The following is a 21,015-nucleotide window of genomic DNA, read 5'->3' as shown; positions in this document are numbered from 1 at the left end:
TATAAGGAGTTTATTATTGTGAAGTACAAATGAAATAATAAGTATCTTGGAAATTTCTGTTTTAATTTTAATATACTAAATACTCATAGATAAAAGTCACATTGAAATAAAAAGTTCTTTGTAGTCTTCAACAATTTTTAAAATCCCAAGAGCAAATCTTTTTGACAACCACTGTTTATACCCTACATAGTTCTTCCCCATCACAATGGACATACTAGAAACTTTCTTTTAACAATAGAGCTTATTTGGCATGTATGTTTATATATATAAGCTGATTAGCTCAGCTGGTTAAAAAGTATGCCAGTGATAGGCACCTGGGTGGCTCAGTCGGTTAAGCATCTGACTTTGGCTCAGGTCATATCTCATGGTTTCTGGGTTTCTGAGTTTGAGTCTGGAATCAGGTGAGCTGGAGTTCCCTGTCTGGTGAGTTTGTGTCCCACTCCTCCCTCCCTCTCCCCCCACTCCCCCCACCGTGGTGAGACAAATATCTTGGACTGCAGCCCCCCTGCATGCCAATAATCATAGAACTATAACTACATGAAAAATGTGCAATGCAACTGATCATTACTACTGGAAACTATTCTAATAAAGTCCCATTTCATAAGATGAATGGCAATGTTTATGCATGACTGTGTGGATATGGTTTAGCATTAAATATAAGTGGTTCTGTAAGAATTAAAATTTCTCTCAGGGTATTCTCTAAAAAATAACTCTCAAAACCTTACAAAAACGCTAGGAATGGTTCTTTGATTACAATCAATGTAAAAACAGACCTGTGTAGCGCTGATACCCAGGTGCCCTATACTAGCGACGCCAGAATCCACAAAGCCTCAATGCATAAAAATTAAAAACAAAAAATTAAAAACAGCTTATTATAATAATAAACTACTCTGGCCTAATTTACCTCTTCATACTTGTTATAGTCTCTCCAGAGTTGTTCAATGTTGATCATTGGATTAACACAACCTCGTTGATAAACCCTTCGGACAGCTGTTATTCTCTGATTTTCTGCATAAGATCCAACAGCTTCCCTGGCATTGGATTAAAAAATGCCATCAATCATATTATAGCTAAAGCCACTATTCACATGGAAAAAAAACTATAAAAATACTTACACGCCTTTTAAGAAATTGATGTAATCCACCCAAATCTAAGAAATAAAATAAAATGTCAGTATCTTGATATTTTCAAATTTATGAAGTGTATAACACATATGGAAAAATTTAACTACCTGGTATGACATAATTTCCATTCCAATTTTATCCAATGCAAAGTCATATGCTTGAGCCATTTTTTCTCTGAAATAAATGTGACAGACATGTTTTAATTCATTTTTTAAAAAAGTTTTATTATTATTTTAAAATTTTATTTTTAAGTAATCTCTACACCCAACGTGAGGCTTGAACTCACAACCCCAAGATTAAGAATCATATGATCTACTAACTGAACTAGCCAGGCACCCCAAAAGACATCCTTTATTAAAACATTTACTTATTGGGGCGCCTGGGTGGCTCAGTGAGTTGAGCATCTGACTTCGGCTCAGATCATGACCTCATGGTCATGGGTTTGAGCCCTGTGTTGGGCTCTGTGCTGACAGTTCAGACCCTGGACCCTGCTTCAGATTCTGTGTCTCCTTCTCTCTCTCTGCCCCTCCCCCGCTCAGTCTCTGTCTCTGTCTCTCTCAAAACAAAAATAAAAACAAAAAACCCCCCAAAAAACATTAAAAAAATTTTTTAAAACATTCATTTATTATTAAAATATATCTATAAGTAAAGCATATGGGGTGCCATATGTCAGTGCAGAGCCCACTTTAGATCTTCTGTCTCCACCTCTCCCGCATTCACTCTCTCTCAAAAATAAACATTAAAAAAATACATATATATAGAAAAGACATAATCATAACCTCTGGTCATAAGATCAAAACAGCATTTGAACTTTTTGTATAAGCAAAAATGTAAAGACATCTTTGCAAATATATAAAGAAAGTAGTTCTTTTGTGTTTAGTTTGTCAATGTCTCTAATTTATATGCTTAATTTTTTTAACTACTACTTGTGAGCTTATCAAAATTAAAGCCCACATTTCACTTATCCTATATTCTTTAAATTGCTTACTATTACAGGTAGCAGATTCAAATGTGGAAATATCTGATTCTCTGATTGAGGAGGTAAGTTGCGTATGAAGATGTATTAGCTCTGGAGTAAAATATAGGAAGAAAGAACTTCCTCACCAATATAAGATAATAAAAGATAATGAGGAACAGAAACTACTTGTTTCTGAACAGAATGTAACTTGTCTATTGGTTATATACAGAACTAGCATTTGAGACGGTCCATTATTGAGACTCAATGAAGACGAGTAGGTGGGTTTAAGTCATAGTGGGGAATTAAACCACACAGAGAACTGTCCAAGGTGCCTTAGAACACTTAGCCAGCACATTCCTCTGTCACCTGCCAAGAATGGTGCTATGAGAAGTAATAAGATGCTTTTTATTAAGTTTGGCAACAAGCCTGCCACCCTAGTGATTTGGTATTAACAAATATACAGTGTTTCAATATAGAAAGGCTTGGGGGGCCACCTGGGGGGCTCAGTCGGTTAAGTGTCCAACTTTGGCTCAGGTCATGATCTCACAGCTCATTGGCTTGAGCCCTGCGTCAGGCTCTGTACTGACAGCTCAGAGCCTATAGCCTGCTTCAGATTCTGTGTCTCCCTTGCTCTCTGTGCCTCCCCTGCTTGTGCTATGTCCCTCTGTCTCTCTCTCAAAAATAAACATTAAAAAAAATTTTTTTAAAGGGCTTGGGTGATTTGATTCTCCAGAATAAGACTGATACCAGTGACTTTCTTTGAAGCACTTTTCCCAAAGTTTACTGACTTTTCAGAGAACCCTAACTTTTCGAACTCTTAAGTCTCTTCTTCCAAGAGTTAAGAGAAAGTGTGAATTTATGTGGGCCTGACTGTGTGCCTGGAGATGACTTGCATTCTTAAGATCTTGTTTTAACTTACTTGTAACTTGGCAGTTTACCCTTGGTTTCTCGAACGTATGAAAGATAACACTTCCATAAATCAATGTGCAAAACCTTCATAAGGCATCTCTGAAATAGCTATAAATATAAGAAAATATTATCAGAATCCACAGCTAAATAAATATCACATGTATATGGGTGAAACGGAACATTAAACAAATTCAGCTCTTACCATTAATTTATTGTTTCCTTACAGATAAGCGGTAAATTTAACAAATCCCTATTTTCAGTTTAGATAATCAAAATCATTCTCATGATTTTGGTCAGTAGAGTATACTTATTTTCTTTTCCAAAATTTTTGTTGTGAACATTTTCAAGCAAAAAAAAGTCAAATAATATAATGAACTCCTATGCAATCACTGCCTAGATTCAACAGTTGTTACCATTTTACTAGTTTGCCTGTATATGGTAAGTCCTAAGTTAAACTTTAGTATAAAATTCAAAGTATGTTTATGAGAACTCACCTTTTCAACCTTGTCATAATTTTTAGCTTTTATCTGAAGAGAAACAGAAAAATATAGAATTAACAATATTGTTTTTAGAGTATTAAAACACCATGCCTGAGATTTTTGACTAATCTTGCAAATTCATCCTTACACTTTCCAATTAATTCTGCCTTACAAAAATAAAAAATAGAATTTTGAGCACAACATGTGTAATTATGCACTGTAAATGTGCCTTATGTAAATTGATTCTACAGATAGCTTTTCATCAATTATTTAAATTTTATAAATTTCAAAGTGTGTAAAACAGTCGCAAGATGAATACAGACATATTTATAAGACATACTTGAACAAAACTTTATGTATCCAATGAAGATAAACTTAAAGCTTTACTTTCCCTGAATAGCTAATTATTAGAACAATTTGAGTACAGCCGCAAAAAGATTTGCTAACTTTGACTACAATTAAATTTCAGTCACTCATTTAACCTCCTATATTCTAGGCACTGTGGTAAGAACTGTGGTTACCATGTAAACAAAACAAGCATAGTCTGCCTGTGTCTCCATAGAACTCACACTGTTATGGGAAAAATATAGGGTAGTCCAGGTATATTTAGAAAAAGCCTAAAACTCACACTTGAGGAATTGCAGAAAATTTCCTGGAAAAAGTGAAGATGTTAAGGATGAGATGTTAGGCCGGTAGAGAAAGGGAGGACTTATTCCAGGCAGTAGTAAGTAACGTGCAAAAACCAAGGTTAAACATGACTAGATCTCCCTTTCTCTGAATATTTTCATTAGATGGTAGGTGGGATCAGTTGCTCAACTGTGATATATGAACAAATCTTTTTCACCCAAATAAGTGGATAATTTGATTGGTTAGAGAAATCTTGTGATCCTTTTCTCTCAGTAGAATGTATAAATTTTCTGTTTTCTGGCTTATAGTGATGCTGATGAGACCTTTGATGACAGGCTTTTTCTTTTGCTGATAACTTGCTCTTTCTCTCTGGAACTTGTAAGCTTTCCCCTTGATTTTGAGTCCATAAATTTTAAGAGGATATGTCTAACTCTACTTTGAGCCACCTTAGTCAAGGCTCTGAAGTCAGACCTCTTGGGTTTACACTGACTATCCATCCACCTAACCTCTTTTTTCATTATCTGAATATTTCCTAAGGCTGGTTAAAGGACCCAAGGAGTGAATAAATGTGAAGCCATTAGGACTGCCTGGCAAAATGAGCACATAGTAATTGCCATTTATTATTCTATTAGCACAAATTCTGCCTGGAATTCAGCAAGTCCTTTGAAGTTACAAAGGTAGTTTTCAGCTCAAGAATTAAAAAAAAAAATTGCCTCTCTTCTATCTGTTCCTTTTCCTTTTCTTTTAAAACTTGTATCATACACATTAGATCACCTTGTTCTATCCTCAAAAATCGGTCATTTTTTACCCTGTCTCTTGCATTTTTGGTGTAGGCTTAAAATTATTTCTTCCACTAGATTTTCCAGGCCAATAATTTAGGTCTCCATATTACCATTCTCCTCCATTCAACTTATTGTTATAGTTTAAAAAATAATGGGTTTTGGCTTATTTTTTAAAAATCCTGTGTTTTCAGTGTCTCCATATTCATATCATTTTGAAGTTATTATCTCTCTCCTCTATTCTGTTGGGGGCCTGTCCCAAGAGTTCAGTTAACATCCTTTCTTGTTGCTGGGTCCTTAGACATGTAGTTGTTTTTTCTGTCTATTCACTGAAGCTCAGTGTTGGCAGACTTAGTGTAGTAGTTGGCCCTTTCTCTACTGTGACAGCTATGTAGCAGGTGTAGACAGCAAACAGGCTGTTGAGATCTTTGGACAAAGAACCAGAAAGAAATCTTTGCTCAGGAGTAGGGAGGATTCAGCCTGCTGATTCTACTCCTTTTTGGTTTCTTGGAAGCCACACGGATGTCAAATTTCCTCTGGGGGTAGAAAGGTGGTTGAGAGGTTCCATGTATTTTTGTGAGTTACTTTCTTACTCTTTGCCTTAAGTCCTCCACCAGCCCTCTTTGAGGCTGCCATAAAACCGGAGGTTTCCTTGCATCCACCTGCTTGGCTCAATAGAGGTAAAAAGGTTGAGTTGAAAGTGGAAGTGAAGTCACCAGCTTCCTAAATGCAGATGGCAGACTATACACAGTTCTCACAACTGGCCAGGAAAACCAGTACTCAGAGAAAATTGGCAAAGGATACAAATAGGAAATCCCCAGAAGAGAAAATGCAAATGGTTAAAAATAATATGGCAACAAACACAAACTCTCAAAATGGGGAAAAAACAGATATTGCTTTGTACCAATCAGTATGGTAAAAGTTTAAAAAGAATATTATTAACACTACTGAGTGCTAGGAAGAAAAGCGAGTTCATACACTGCTCAAGTAAGTATGAATTGTTTTGGCCTTTATGGAAAGCCATTAGCAAAATCTATTCTCTTTTGACCTAGCAATTCTCCTCTCAGATCTACGCTACAGAAACAAAAGCACCAGAATACAAAGGGGTTGAACAAAGTTATTTACTGCTAAATTTTCAGCAGCAAAAATAGTTAATAAAGTAAATGTCTACCAACAGGGAAATGGTTTAATATATTTTGGTGCATCCACATTATGGATTATATACCAATATAAAATGATTTAAAGCTGTAACAGGTAATTTGGGAGAAATTTCCGTAAGATTTTATTGAATGAAAAAAACGTGTATAATATAATCAATTTTTATAAAACAGTGATCAAAAATAAATCTTATTTGTACATATGTATGTTTGCATATGATTTTATGAGCATGGAGAAAATATGGAATACAAAGTTGATGATATAGTTATGGTGGGCAGAGTTGTATGGGTAGGAGGAAGAACAGAGACGAAAGTAAGAGACTGTTCATACATGACTGCATTTATGCATTCAAGTAAAAAAAAAAACCTGTTTTTTCTGTTCATGTAGAAAAAAATCAAAGAATCTGGCTTTTTTCTACATGAATTGGTCTTATATCTTGGATTCATTATTTATTTATTCAATTAGTATGGCTTTCAATACACATATGTAGAAAAACTAAAGAATTCTCTGGTCTTAAATACCTGGCCACTGCTATTCACTAATTCAATCAGTAAATATTGGACAGCCCCTCTCTAGAGCCTACACGGATAGCATTAACATAGGAGCCATAATCTCATTACTTTTTAAACGTCATTCAAATTTTTAAAGTACCAAACCTGCTTTGGTAAAGCACTGTGATAAAAAGTAAAAGAATTTGATCACCTTGTATCAAATACTGAATTTCTCCCAGCATCAGTGTTCCCATTTATAAAACAGGGATGATAAGAACATGCACTATAAAGTTTCCAAGGACTGAAAAGCAAACCATCTAGACATTCCAGATGTATAAATCATACAAATTCACAGAATTATAAATTAAAAGAGCATAACTTTTCATTACATATTCTCTAAACAGATCTATATAAACCAAGTAACCATATAGAGGAATACTGTTATTATAATTGGCCCCATTTTAAATAAAAGCAAAGACTATGCTGCAGATCATATTTAAATTGTATTTTGGTGAAAAAATTCCATACTGGTGAAAAACCAGCACAAGAACATGTCAACATCCTGTCTTTGGTATTGCTATTCAGCCATTTTGCTTCTTCAAAACATTATTATCCAAGGTATTGTTTACTAGTATTTACATGAACATATCTAGCATATTTAGCATAGTTATGTAAGCTTGTACAAAACCTACCTGATAACCAAAGCTTGGTTTAAATGTTTTAAATAACAAAAAGTTCTAGATACTGCCTTGAACTCTGACATCAAAGATTCTTGGATCTATTGTTAACCAATGGAAAATGCCTCCATTTAATAAGCCCATTAAAGACATACAAATAATTTTACAAAGCTTACAATAATCTGGCTCAGATCTTATCTATTAAAAGTAATCTTATGGGGGCACCTGGCTGGCTCAGTTAGTAGCACATGCATCTCAGGGTTGTGAGTTCAAGCCCCACACTGAGTTTTTACTTAAAAATAAATAATAAAAGTAATGTTATATAATTCTGAAACGAAGCCAAAAATTATCCTTTATCTTCAGCTCTCAAACTTTAATGTGCAAAACAATCACCTTAGAAATGTGGATTTCTGGGGGCACCTGGGTGGCTCAGTCAGTTAAGTGTCATGATCTTGTGGTTTGAAAGGTCGAGCTCCACACTGGGCTCTGTGCTGATAGCTCAGAGCCTGAGGCCTGCTTCAGATTGTCTCCCTCCCTATCTGCCCCTCCCACATTAACGCTCTATCTTTCCCAAAAATAAACATTAAAAAAATTTTTTTAAAGAAATGTGGATTTGTTTTATAACAGGAATCCCAAGTTATCCTAATGCAAAGATTTCTCAAAGTGGTTGGAAATATGCCAAAATATGAGTAATTTATAATGTGGTTATGTTATATGCATATATTAAGTTTATATATTTTGAGAAAGAACACAAGAGGGGGAGGGGAAGAGAATCCCAAGCGGTCTGCACTGTCAGTGCAGAGCCCTCAGCACAGAGCCTGATGGGCGTGGTCTCTCAAACCATGAGATCACGAAGTAGCCAAAATAAAGAGTTGGATGCTTAACTGAGCCACCCACGTGCCCCTAATGTGGTTATATTATTTTTATAATTTAAAAATTTATAAGAAATTAAGAATAACTTTTAACTTATCCTTCGGATATACCTACTGTTTATCATAAGAATTTGTCACTCAGTTACAATAGTACTTTTTTGATGAGTCATTTGACTTTTACCAAGACAAGAAAAGTTGCTGTGGAGGGAAAAGAATAAACATTTTTAAGTGTGAGGGTGCCTGGGAGGCTCAGTTGGGTAAGTGGCCAACTCCTGATTTCAGCTCAGGTCATGATCTCATGGATCGTGAGATGGGAGTCCTGTGTGGGGCTCAGCACTGACGGCACAGAGACTGCTTGGGATTCTCTCTGTGTCTCTCTCCCGTTGTGCTCTCTCTCTCAAAAAATTTTTTTTGCATAAGGGTCAACTTTCTAATAATTATTTTTATTTAATGAAAGGGGGAGATAAGTGGAATACTGTGATTAAACTTTAAATTTAATTGAATTAAAAAATGGTTATTCGGGGCAGAATAAAACAAGTGTAGCATACAGAGTAAACACAGATCTGTGCCTAACACTTTTGAACATTTATTTCCAGTTCTTTCTTAATGTCCACAATTATTTCTCCAGCATTAATGAACACTGTCTTTTGGAACTAAAACTGTCCTCTGAGTAATTATCAGAAGTAATGATCACTTGCAACAGATTATGCAATTTAGCCTATTTCCTCAAATTTTTTTTCTTATACCTTGGAAAAACAAATCCCATATAACATCAGAATTTTAAAAAATTATTTGCAAAATTGTCAATTATGATAATCATTAATAAATACTTGTATAATTTTAAATGGCTAAAAAAATATCTGACAAATAAACCCAAATGACATGGTAACTCCATACTCCATAAATAAGCAAAACAAATCTAAAAGAAAAAATAAATCTCTATTTACTTTGTTAGGGTTTAAAAAAAAATTAAGAGAAAGAGGGAGAGAATGAGTAGGGGACGGGCAGAAAGAGAGGGAGCTTAATCTGAAACAGGCTCTAGGCTCTGAACTGTCAACAGCAGACCCTGACATTGGGTTTGAACCCATGAACTGTGAGATCATGACCTGAGCCGAAGTCAGAAACTTAATCAACTGAGCCACCCAGGTATCCCTACTTTGTTTAGATTTTTATATAGTAACTAATTAAGAAAAGTCAGTGCTTATGGTTTCTTAAAATGTTATTTTTTTGTAATCCCTACATCCAATGTGGGGCTTAAATTTACAACCCCAAGGTCAGTCAGGTGTCCCAGTGCTTGTGCTTTAAGACATTACTGGACTACACAGCAGAGGCAAGTCTAGGCCTCATCTCAAGAATTTACACGGCAGTTGCTTATAATTAATTGATGAATAAATAATTGTAAACCTACATTCCTAATTTGTATCTTTTCCAAAGTAAAGCACATACACTTTTGTGGAATTTAAACTGAGTTTGAGCTACAAAAGTTGCTTCATTCTGCTTGTCTTCTTAATTATCCAAAAAGTTTGGCCCTGATCCTGAAACCTACAAGCAAATGAAATCCTAATTATAAACCCCATCTTCCAATCTTTTACTCTTTCCCTATTCTTTTCTGTTGCTCTCCAATCTCATATCCTGAAAAATAGGTGTTGGAAGATTACATGAGACACATAGTTTTTCAATTGCTGGAGTAGCTGAAGTCCTTTCTACCACCTCGTTCCTATATCAGCACAGGACTGCCTGCATATACATTCCTTTTTTTAAACAAATAACTGTGTGCCTATGTGGTAGGCTCTATCCTAGCACTGGAGATGTAGTGGTGGATTAAACTAAGTTTTACAAGTCATGGACTTCTATTTCAGAAAGGGAGTCGGATAAATTAGGTAGTTTACTCATCTGTACTTCCTATTTTTCCTATAATAGATTTCTATAATTTATAATTTTTCTACTGAATGTAGTTACAAATGTAGGTCTATATATGCATACACAGATTTAGATAAACCTGTTCATGTCCCATAGATTTTCAGTTCTCTGAGCACTTAAAATGTGTCACAGAAATGTTAAATATGAGTAGAAAGTACAGATCACTGTTATAGTCGTTATGAATTAAAACATGCTAATAAGCAAAAATATGATTAGCGTCAGTTCCAAATTAAGTTTACATTCATTTTGATTCTTCATACTAACCAAACTAGGTATAATCTTCCACTTTTGTGAACCAACTAAAAAGTATCTTTAGTGTGTGTATAGGATTTACCAAGTGGATTCACGAATATGAAACTTAAATCTATTAACGAGCTTATAATCTACTTGAATACCTAAAAGCAATTATTGGAAAGAACATAGGACTAAATTTAAATTACTTTGTATACATTCCATGTCCTATAGAATTCAGAGGAAAACGAGTTCTATACAAATTGGAATTATCAAAGAAAGTTTCACTAAGCAGGTGGAATCCAGGCAATTAATGAGGAAAAAAAGGTTTGTGTAAATCAATGACATGAGTTTCTGGAATTTTCTGTGGAACAGTGAAGACATCCACACATGAAAGAATGTGTATCAGGAAAGTAAGTTGGCTAATTGTGGTAGAGGTCCTCTACAAAGGGCTTGAGCCAAGCAGAGTTTAAATCTGATGCACAAGAAAACTGTCACCCAATAATGAAAGTACAGAAACTATGGCTCATCCGTATTAGGGTGGGAGGTGGAGGTGAGTAAGACTGAGGTGGTTTCAGTGCTATGGGATGCGGCAAGCAAGCACTAGCTGAGAGAACAGCTCAGAGGTTATTGCTGTTATCCTTAAGTAGGATAATAATGGCCTGATCATGGGGGAGGGGAAACAAGGAAAGAAAACCAGTAACACAGAGGGAAGAGAAGAACAAGGAGGTATTTTTTCCCATGAGAACAAAAATAAAAAATGTTACAGTAGTTGCTGTAAAGTTTACTTTTTCAAAAAATTTAATATGAGCTAGCCATACAATTTCTACAGCAGAAACTGCTTAAAGTTAGGAGAAGGTATTTGTTTTCAAATTAGACTGTGGGATTAAAGAAAATATTTTTATCAGTCATTTGTTTTAAAAGAATTTATATATATATATCCAGAGTATACAATACCTAAGACATTAGGGATATTCCCTAAAGCAAACAATATACACAAGCAAAGATTAATTTTGAAAAAAAACAAAAACAAAAACAAACAAAACATGTATTATCAGAGTTTTTTCTTTGTTTTTTAACAGAAAGAGAACATAAGATTAGAGAAAAAGTACAAAATCCCATTTATGAGGTCAAAAAACATTATAAGAAAGAGAACTGGTGGACAGTAGTATGTGCCATAGGCTAAAAGGAAGGCAAGTTTAAAAAAGATTAGTGGATCTGGTAATAAGAAAGTTATTGCTTATCTACTACAAATTTAAATTTAACAGTGGAAACAATTCAATTTCTTAGAAGTTGAAATCGATGACAAAATACTCATACTAGCAGCATTTATTAAATACTGAATGTATGATAAGCATTAGTCTAACAAGAATTTATATATATTAACTCATTTAATCTTGTAACACCACTCAAGTAAATAAAGTACTATTATTATTTATCAAAGATGAGAACACTAAAGCATAGGAAGTTTTAGTAACTTGCCCAAGATTGTACAACTGAACTCTTAGCCACTACACCATTCTGCTCTTCACCAAGATGTATCTAGGAGGATGGTCCCTAAAAGAATGCTTCTAATATAGAAATTTGGAAACTTAAATGACCAAAGGCAGAATAAATTATGCTTTGTCTAAACAAAGGCATAGGGTGTATATATGTACATATATATATATATATATATATATATGTACATGAAACCTTAAAAGCAGTAGTGTTTATTTATAATACTAAAGAGAAATACAATACAATATAGTACTTTAAAAACTAGATTTTAAAAAACTTATACACATTTGCTATGTTTATCCATCTACCTCTCCTTCTCATTGCTCCCCCACCACCCATTCACAGTACAAGAGATATAAATAAACTAAGAAGAAATGCACACAAAGCTGTTATCACGGGGAGAATTGAGATGTCTCATTTATATATTTCCATAACACATATTCTATTAACACAATTTTATCATGGTAAAGAGATCAGGTTTTTGTTAAGAGAAAAAAATCATAACTGATTTAGGGCAGTAAACTCCTCTGAGTAATTAATTGGTATTTTTCTCTGGCTATAAACAATCTCCATTTTAGTTTCTTTATTTTTTTAAGTTAATTTCTTTTTTTAATTTTAAGTCTATTTTGAGAGAGAGGCAGAGAGCAAGTGGGGGAGGGGCAGAGAGAGAGAGAGAGAGAGAGAGAGAGAGGGAGGGAGGGAGGGAGGGAGGGAGAGGGAGACACAGAATCGGAAGCAGGCTCCAGGCTCTTAGCTGTCAGCACAGCCCAACACAGGGCTCGAACCCACAAACTGTGAGATCATGACCTGAGCTGAAGCCACCTAGGACCCCGACTGAGCCACCCAGAAGCCCCTAGATTCACTTTTAAATGCTCTGAAATTGTCAGCCAGGCCTACAAAGCTAAAAAAGTTAAATAATTTATAAGTAAATCAGGCAAAATTGATTTCAATCAAAATCATAGGCAAAAAACTTGACCTAAATTTGATTTTGCCCTAATTAACAGGGCATCTGTCAACAACCATCACTTGATATCTATAGACAAATATCTCAATTCTTTGCTCTCAGTAAAAACATTTTGTCAACACTATGCCAAACACATTTTTTCAAAAATAACCTTCAGATTTTAAGAAAAATAGAACAGGATATTTTACCTTCTGAGAAAATAATTTGGTCTGAAGTATCCAAAGTCACTATCAATGCCTCAATTGGTTTGGCTACTCTAGCACCACTATGCTTCCTCCCCATCATTCCCTCAAAATTGTTGTGTGGCATAGAAATTCTCTCTAAACAGTACATTAAAACTGAGGATGAGAAATATGTAAAATCATTTGAGATGTTTAAGCTAGTAGGAATGCCAGAAAACCAAGTTTATGAGCTACTGATCACAAAAACAGTATCAATCCCATAACACACAGCATGAGTGGTGCTCAAGCAGATTATACTGTTTTCTAACCTGCTACCTTAATTTTCAGGTTTTATGAACTGTCCACTTAATGAAAATCCTTCCAGGCAAACTTAAAATACTATTCAATAATATAATTTCTCTAAGATCGGGTACCTTAGAAAGTATCTCAGTCTCTCATTTGCTGAGTTAACCTTCCATTAGTATAGTCATACGAGTTTTTTTTTTTTTTTAATGTGTGGAGGGAAATTTTTAAAAGCAATCTCTATGCCCAATGAGGGGCTAAAAGTCATGACTCTGAGAGCAAGAGTTGCATGCTCTTCTAACTTAGCCAGTTGCTCCTGGAGGAAAAAAATTTTGAAGTGGAAAACCATTTACTTAAAACTCTTCACAATTCTTTCTTTTCTTACTATGAGTTCTCACTACATTTGTAATTTCACAAATTGAGAATTGCTATTTTAAAAAATTAACAATTGAATTACCACTGGACAAAAGCCAAATTTTAGTCACTCATCTACTGTGGATCCGTCTAGTTTCACTAATCAATTTCCTTTCCATTTTCAATGGCATCATCATTTTTCTATGCATGTCCTTGTCACTAATACTTCATATGATTTTACACTGCTAAATCAAATATAACATTTATACTAGATATGTATATATCAAGGATAAAGCTTCATCTGGATTTTCTCAAGATCACTTCTGGAAAAACAAGATTAAGCTTCCATAATGAAATGGATACAGATTTAGTGGATTGCATTTCTCTACTTTTTAAACAACTTGCCTCCTCTTCCAGGATTTATCAACACAGATCCACGAACGTGGAATTTCCTCATTCTACAAAACTTACAGTGCATTCCTCAGACTAAAATGTCACATTTTTTAAAAATATCCATACTTCTATTCAAATACTCTTAATTTCAGATCAGAAATTATAATTCTGGAACTCTGCCCTTCATACCCTTATCATTCTATCCAAAAAAATAAAATCAACATTTGTATTATGAGTCAATTCCAGCTTTCTCAATCCTACATGCGTAGTTATCAAAATGATTTAATTCCACACTGCATTTAAAAATATGTTCAAATAATCTCCTAATCTTTTCCACCAAAATTGTACATTTAATTTTTATCTCTACTCTTGGACAAACTATACAGTGGCCATTTTTATTAAAATTCTGAAGCAATTTAAAGCCATTACCTGGCTCATTTGAATGATCATACCAGTAATGCTTGATAATGAAATATCAATTCTAAAAAGTTGATCTAAAGAAATTATTATAAATGTATAAAGGTATTTAAATAAAATAATATTTGTTAATTTCTTATAAAGCAAAAAACTGGAACTATAATGTACAATAAAGGGCTGGTTAAGTAGCACATTATCTAGAATGGACTATTTTGGCACATTTAAAAGCAACTTGGTATGATTAGTAACACAAAAATATGCTACCATGTGGAAAACATAAGCTACAAAGTTTTTTAAGATTTTACAGATGGCTACGTCTAAAAGCTAGCAGTAGTGAAAGGTAGTAGGAATACATTTCCCCCCCTTTATACTTATACCTTTCTGCAATAAACACATATTACCCTTTTTAAAAAGAAAAATACAAGTTTTTTTTTTTTTAACTTTATAGAGCATGACTGTACACGAGGTGGCGGGAGAGTGGCAGAGGGAAAGGGAGAGAAAGAAAATCTTAAGCAGGCTCCACATTCAGCACAGAGCCCAATATGAGGCTCCATCCCATGACTCTGAGCCAAAATCTAGAGTTGGACATTCAACCAACAGCCATCTAGGCACCCATCAAAATACAAGTTTTATTTTCCCTTTTAAATAATGACAAATTATTTTTTTTCTCATTTCTGACTTACAATCATTTGATACTACTTCATTATGCTCCCCTTTTAAAATTGAACCATTTAATTCCAAAATGTTTATTCACCCACATATTTAGCTTCAGTGACAACTATATATGAAAGCCTACTATAATAACTATATTTTTTCAGTGTTCCATCTAGGCATTATTCCATTGGCTCATCTGAAAACAAATGAGTCAACATCATCAAAAATTCCCACAAGGGCACTGACCTTCATCAGTTTAATTCATAGCACCTAGAATAGTGCCTGACATACAACATTCAATAAACAGCTGCTAGATGAATGTAGATATACTTAACACTGATTCCATATTAACTTGTGGAATAATATACTAACTCAAATATCCGTGGAAATGTAAAAATATAAAAATTTTATTCTTGTTAAAACATTAACTGAAAAACTCCATCTCAGTAAAATGGTTTAGAAAAATTATCCTGTCAGTCAATTTAGAAAAACAATTTTATAAAATTAGATTAAGGATTGATTAAAATGCTAATTTGAGTGGCACCTGGGTGGCTCAGTCGGTTAAGCATCCAGCTTCGGCTCAGGTCATGATCTCATGGTTCATGGGTTTGCGTTGGGCTCTGGGCTGATAGCTAGCTCAGAGCCTGGAGTCTGTCTTCAGATTCTGTATCTCCCTCTCTCTCTGACCCTGCCCTGAGTGCTCATGCTGTCTTGCTCTCTCTCAAAAATAAATAAAAACATAAAAAAAAATGTAATGCTAATTTGGATTTTAGATTTTCACATGGTTTAGACAATTCCATGTGAACACCCAAATCAATTTTCTCATTAATTTTCTTAAAAGTTTTCATTTCCCATGTTAACACTGCTTCAAATAATTACCTGAAAGATAAGAAATTGGGACTCTGAAAGGGAGGTTTAAATAAATAGAGATAGCTATCAAATTATAAAAACCAAAGAAAAAGTTCAGGTAAAAAATATTAAATTCCACAAGAATCAAGAAATAAGATTGAGACTTGAATCTTCTTCCTCTGTGATATATTCCAAAATTCAAATTCTTGCTCTATTTTTATAAGTTAAGTCCTGCTTTAAAATACTTAAAATTTTAAGCATTTATTATCTCCAGAACATTTTAAAAATAATCTAACGGGTACTTAAATTTCAAAGCTTTTCCCCTTACTTTCTAAGTACATTTCTTCAAGCAGGCCTATAAAGCCTTAACAAAAGCATGCCCTATATTTTCTGCAATTTGATTTCTACAGCTTGAAATGTTTGGCTTATATTTTACATTTTATTTCTTACAAATTCATTCAAATATATATATGTAAAATTTGTGAGGACATTTCCCAAAGTGATACCACCAAAAGAAAAGAATTAAGTCCAAAGTCTATATGGAACACTGTCATTAAAGATTCAGTGGACAAGAATGAAATAAAGATTGTACTGGCATTCCTGCTATAAAAAAACAGGTACTCACTGGGCTGTCACTTAAATGTAAAGAAAGGTGAAGGGGGAAAATGCTGAATAGCAAGCTCTGGATAAAGATAATATTTTAGCTTATATATGAAGTCTGGAGAAAAGTTCCTGTAATCCAATAAACATATGGCCATTCTTTCTAGCAGATTTTAACATACAAGTCTAATTTTGTCCACTCTTTATGTAACAGCTTAGTGCAGCTCTCAAATTATCAAAATCGGTGACATACAAAAAGTAATAGGAAAATAAGATTCCTATTGCCCAGTTTCTCTAAGAGGTTGAGTTGACAGCCCTTTTCTAACCCCTTCCTAAACCTGAAGGAAGACAGAAGGCAGGGAAAAAACCATTGACATTTTCCTCCCCAAATCGCCCTCATCAAGCAATACGCACATAAGTCATAAAATAATGTAAGGATGGACTTCCATATTGCTACATTTGAGATACATTCTTGGATAGAAGGGCATGCATATTGGAAACCCAGATTGTATTAAGTGTTTAATTACTCATCATTGGGAAAGCTAGTTTTAAAATGTTTAATGTTTAAAAAGTAAATAAAAAATAAAAATAAGGGGTGCCTGGGTGGCTCAGTCAGTTAAGCATCTTGATTTTTTTTAATTTTTTAATGTTTTATTTTTGAGACAATGAGAGACATCGTGAGCAGGGAAGGGTAAGAGAGAGGGTGACACAGAATTCTAAGACAGGCTCCAGGCTCTGAGCTGTCAGCACAGAGCCCAACATGGGGCTTGAACCCACAAAGTGGGAGATCATGACCCCAGCCCATCCAGGCGCCGCATCATCTTGATTTTTGATGTAAGCTCAGTTCATGATCTCACTGTTGGGTTTGAACCCTGAGCACCTTGTCCTGCAGGGGATCTTCTATCTCTTTCCCTCTGCTCTGTCTCCTACTCATTCTTCCCTCCAAATAAACAAACTTAAAAAAAAAAAACAAAAAATTTAAAAAGTATTTAATGTTAAATAATGCAAATATAATCTGTATATAAAAATTTCACTTCAAAGAACTATCTACAGGGGTGCTTGGGTGGCTCAGTCAGTTGAGCATCCAACTCTTTGATTTCAGCTCAAGTCATGATCCCAGGATCATGGGATTAGGCTCCAAGTCAGGCTCCCCACTGAGGATAAGGCCTGCTTAAGAGTCACTCTCTCTTCTGCTACCCCTCTCCCCCACTCACATGCACTCTCTCTAACATAAAAAACAAAGGGATCTCTTAAAAGTGCCTTCATGACTTTGATGCCTTTTTAATTAATAGCTCAAGAAATTTTGTACTGTGAATCAAGATTGTCCTTGACTAATATTTTATAGTCAAATCAATTTAAAGGTAAAAATCACATACCTAACAAAAGTGTACTGTAATAAAATCTACCTAAAAGTATTACTGTTACATATAGGTATTTAAGTCTTATGTCTTTCTAAAGTTGAGTTTCAAGAATATAGAAAGTTCAAGACACCCATGAGAAAAATAACTTGCAAACCTAAGACTTAAATGGGAAATTATAGGTTTGATCAACTAAATGAAATTCTAAGCACAGAACATGTATTTGAAAAAAATATTGAGAGCAAGTCAAGAACACCAACAAGGAAAAATATGGGTTTTTCATCTCAGAGCATATTTATCATTCCTTCCTATCTCACACTGAGAAGAGCATAAGCAATAAAGAGAACATACAATTTAAAGGTTAAGTCAAAATTACATCAACTATGAAGGGTGCCTACATGGCTCAGTAGGTTAAGCATCCAAGCAAGTCTTGATTTTGGCTCAGGTTATATTACAGTGGACCCTACTCAGGAATTCTCTCTACTCTTCTCCCTCTGCCATGCTCCATCTATCAAAAAAAAATTTTTTTTTAACTTTTAAATAGCAAATTGTGCTATATTTCAGTTTCCCTTAACTCCCCTAATATATGGGGTCTTTGCAAGTAAGAAAAAACAAACAGAAAAATGGGATAAGGATATCAGGTCTCAGAAAAAGAAATCCAAAGTCCTTTAAACATGCAAACATGCTCAATCTCATTTATTAAAAGAAATGCAAATCAAAACCCTACTGAGATTATTTACCTATAAATACTGGCAAAAGTTTTAAACATTGCCTAAGAAGAGAATGTTGAGGAAGTGGGCTTTTTCGGGGATGGTCAATGGGATTTTAAATTACCCCTGTTGAAGGCAATTTGGATACAGAAAACTTGTAAAAAAAAAAAAAAATCCCACATACTCTCTGATCCAACAATTCTTCATGTAGGAACTTAATCTAGGACACAGTCACAGAAATGGAAATGGTATGTAGAAAGATATAAAGTGCAGTAATGTTTGTAATAAAACAAGTCTGCGCAGAACCTAAATAGCCTTCAGCAGGAGGTTTGTTAAACAAAATGTAAAGTACTTGTAAAAAAAAATAGTAATGACTTTTTAAAATGTACTGTAAGCAAAAAAGAAAAAGCAAGGTGCAAAAAGAACATAAGAGGCAATTACTCATGTAAAAGAAGAAAAAACATAGGTTGAACATTTGTCACTGGAGAGAACTGGGTGGTTCAAGCAAAGGTGGGAAAACTTCACTGTAGGTCCTTTTGGTATCTTGGATTTTTGAACCATACTTTAAAAATTATGTTATTTTAAAACTAAACAAACCCTCCAAATACTCGAAAAATGTATAAAAGACATGGGATATGTATTATGCACAGAAAAGTAAGATGTATAATATTAGTTCTTTAAAATTTTTTTTAGTGTTTTATTTATTTTTTGATACAGAGAGAAACAGAGCATGAGAGGGGAAGGGGCAGAGAGAGAAGGAGACACAGAACCAGAAGCAGGCTCCAGGCTCTGAGCTAGCTGTCAGCACAGAGCCTGACGCGGGGCTTGAACCCACGAATGTGAGATCTGTCCTGAGCTGAAGTCAGAGACTTAACCAACTGAGCCACCCAGGCGCCCCTAATATTAAACTAACAATATATTCTAAGGCAAAGGATTACTTTTGCAAATTCTAAACACCTAGGAGAATGTAGGCATTTTTAAAAGAAATCTTTACACAAATACATAAAGTACAGAAGAAGTACCATAAATATCTAACAGAGAATTCTTAAACCCAAAAATGGGTATTAACTAATGAAATAAAACATTGGTGTAACTCATGATTTAAAGTGTTTTATAAGATATTTGACATTTAACATTATTACTGAAATGATTATACATGAGTAAAAATATGACTGGAAGTCAACACTTAAATTGTTGAGTACCACAAACTTCATAAAATTCTGGCACTAAAGCAATGAAATAAGATCTACCAAGTATATTTTATAAAGTTAAAACTAAAATAATTTTCTCCTTAAAAAATGAAACTAAAAAAATACCATTAATTATAACTCTAATGAAGGCCCATTCACTTATGAGAACTTTCATTAGAATGAATTTGGGGGAGTGAACTTATTAAAACAAATATTCAGGGGAACCTGATGGATACTCACTAGAAGATTCCTTAACATATACATTTATTTTTTAAGCCTGAGGGAATTCTATAATTGAAAATGTCCCAAAATACACGTATACCTTTGAAATGCCAATGTTATTTTAACCTCGACTAAAACATCTCTTTAAATCCCTATAAAGACTACTTTTCTGGGTATAGAGCTTTGACAGCTATTTTCTTTCAGCAAATTGAAGTGGCAATTCCAATGTATTCTGGCTTCCATTGTTGCTGTTGGGAAGTTGTGGATCAATCTGCTATCTATTCCTTTGGTCATTTGTATCCAGCTGTTTAGGTAATTTTGGGGTCTTGTCTTCTCTAGTTGCATTTTCATGTGTCTAGGTGAGAAATTTTTCTTTTCTTTTTTAAATCTTATTTGGCATCCATGTTGACTTCTTTAATTCTGGAAAATTAGATTTTCTCTCTTCAAATTGTGCTTCTGCCCAATCTCTCTCCTCTACTTCTGAAACTTCAATTAGACCCATTTTCATCCATGCTTTGTGACTCTTAATCCTCTTTCATATTTTCTCTTATTGTCTCTTTAAACTCTAATCTGGATTTCTTCAATTCTCTCTTCACTGGATCTAATGTTTTAACTCAATTCAATCTTAGCTGAAGTCTTGGCAGATCTGTTTCGGTTACATGTGGTTTCCTTACATGCTTTTAGTTTTTAACAATTGAAATCCTTTTCCTTAGAAAAATATTTGTATAGATTATTGTAGCTTATGATGAAGGCACATTCCTCTGGAAAAGGTTTGAGTAAGTTTAAGTTTATTAAGAGCCTAACTCAACTTGGGTTGAGTACACCTTATATTCATGGGGGTTTTTTGTTTGGTTTTTTTTGAACCACCCAAATGATGTGTGTTTGGATCACAAATCCAAGGCCAATTTAGTGTTCTAACTATCAGGCCTTCCTCATTCCACTAGGCTGAGATTCACAGCATTTATTTCCTCACTCTCCTAAGGTTAGGAAGGTAGCACAGATTTTTCTGCTTCATGGTCACCCTGAATAATGCCTGCACACAGCTTTAAAGCGGGGAGAATATCTTGTTGAGCAGGACTTGGGCTTTGACCTCTGCTGCCTGAGCTCTTACAAAC

General features: G+C 34.3%; 1 protein-coding gene across 2 annotated transcripts in view; it reads right to left on the bottom strand.

The window, feature by feature from the left end:
• CSTF3 (cleavage stimulation factor subunit 3) overlaps positions 1-21,015 on the bottom strand; it is a 74,743-nt gene that overhangs the window by 19,536 nt on the left and 34,192 nt on the right. For both annotated transcript variants that reach the window (XM_029956409.1, XM_029956410.1), the window contains exons 4-8: positions 3,486-3,518; positions 3,002-3,099; positions 1,232-1,298; positions 1,116-1,150; positions 905-1,031 (exon numbers count right to left, since the gene is read on the bottom strand). In XM_029956409.1, coding sequence (XP_029812269.1) covers positions 905-1,031; positions 1,116-1,150; positions 1,232-1,298; positions 3,002-3,099; positions 3,486-3,518 — 360 coding nt within the window. The remainder of the gene's footprint in view (positions 1-904; positions 1,032-1,115; positions 1,151-1,231; positions 1,299-3,001; positions 3,100-3,485; positions 3,519-21,015) is intronic.

Source organism: Suricata suricatta, chromosome 11 (genome assembly GCF_006229205.1).
Source record: "Suricata suricatta isolate VVHF042 chromosome 11, meerkat_22Aug2017_6uvM2_HiC, whole genome shotgun sequence".
NCBI lineage: Eukaryota > Metazoa > Chordata > Mammalia > Carnivora > Herpestidae > Suricata > Suricata suricatta.
The sequence above is the reverse complement of the archived record's forward strand: the minus strand, read 5'-3'. Positions and strand labels throughout refer to the sequence as shown.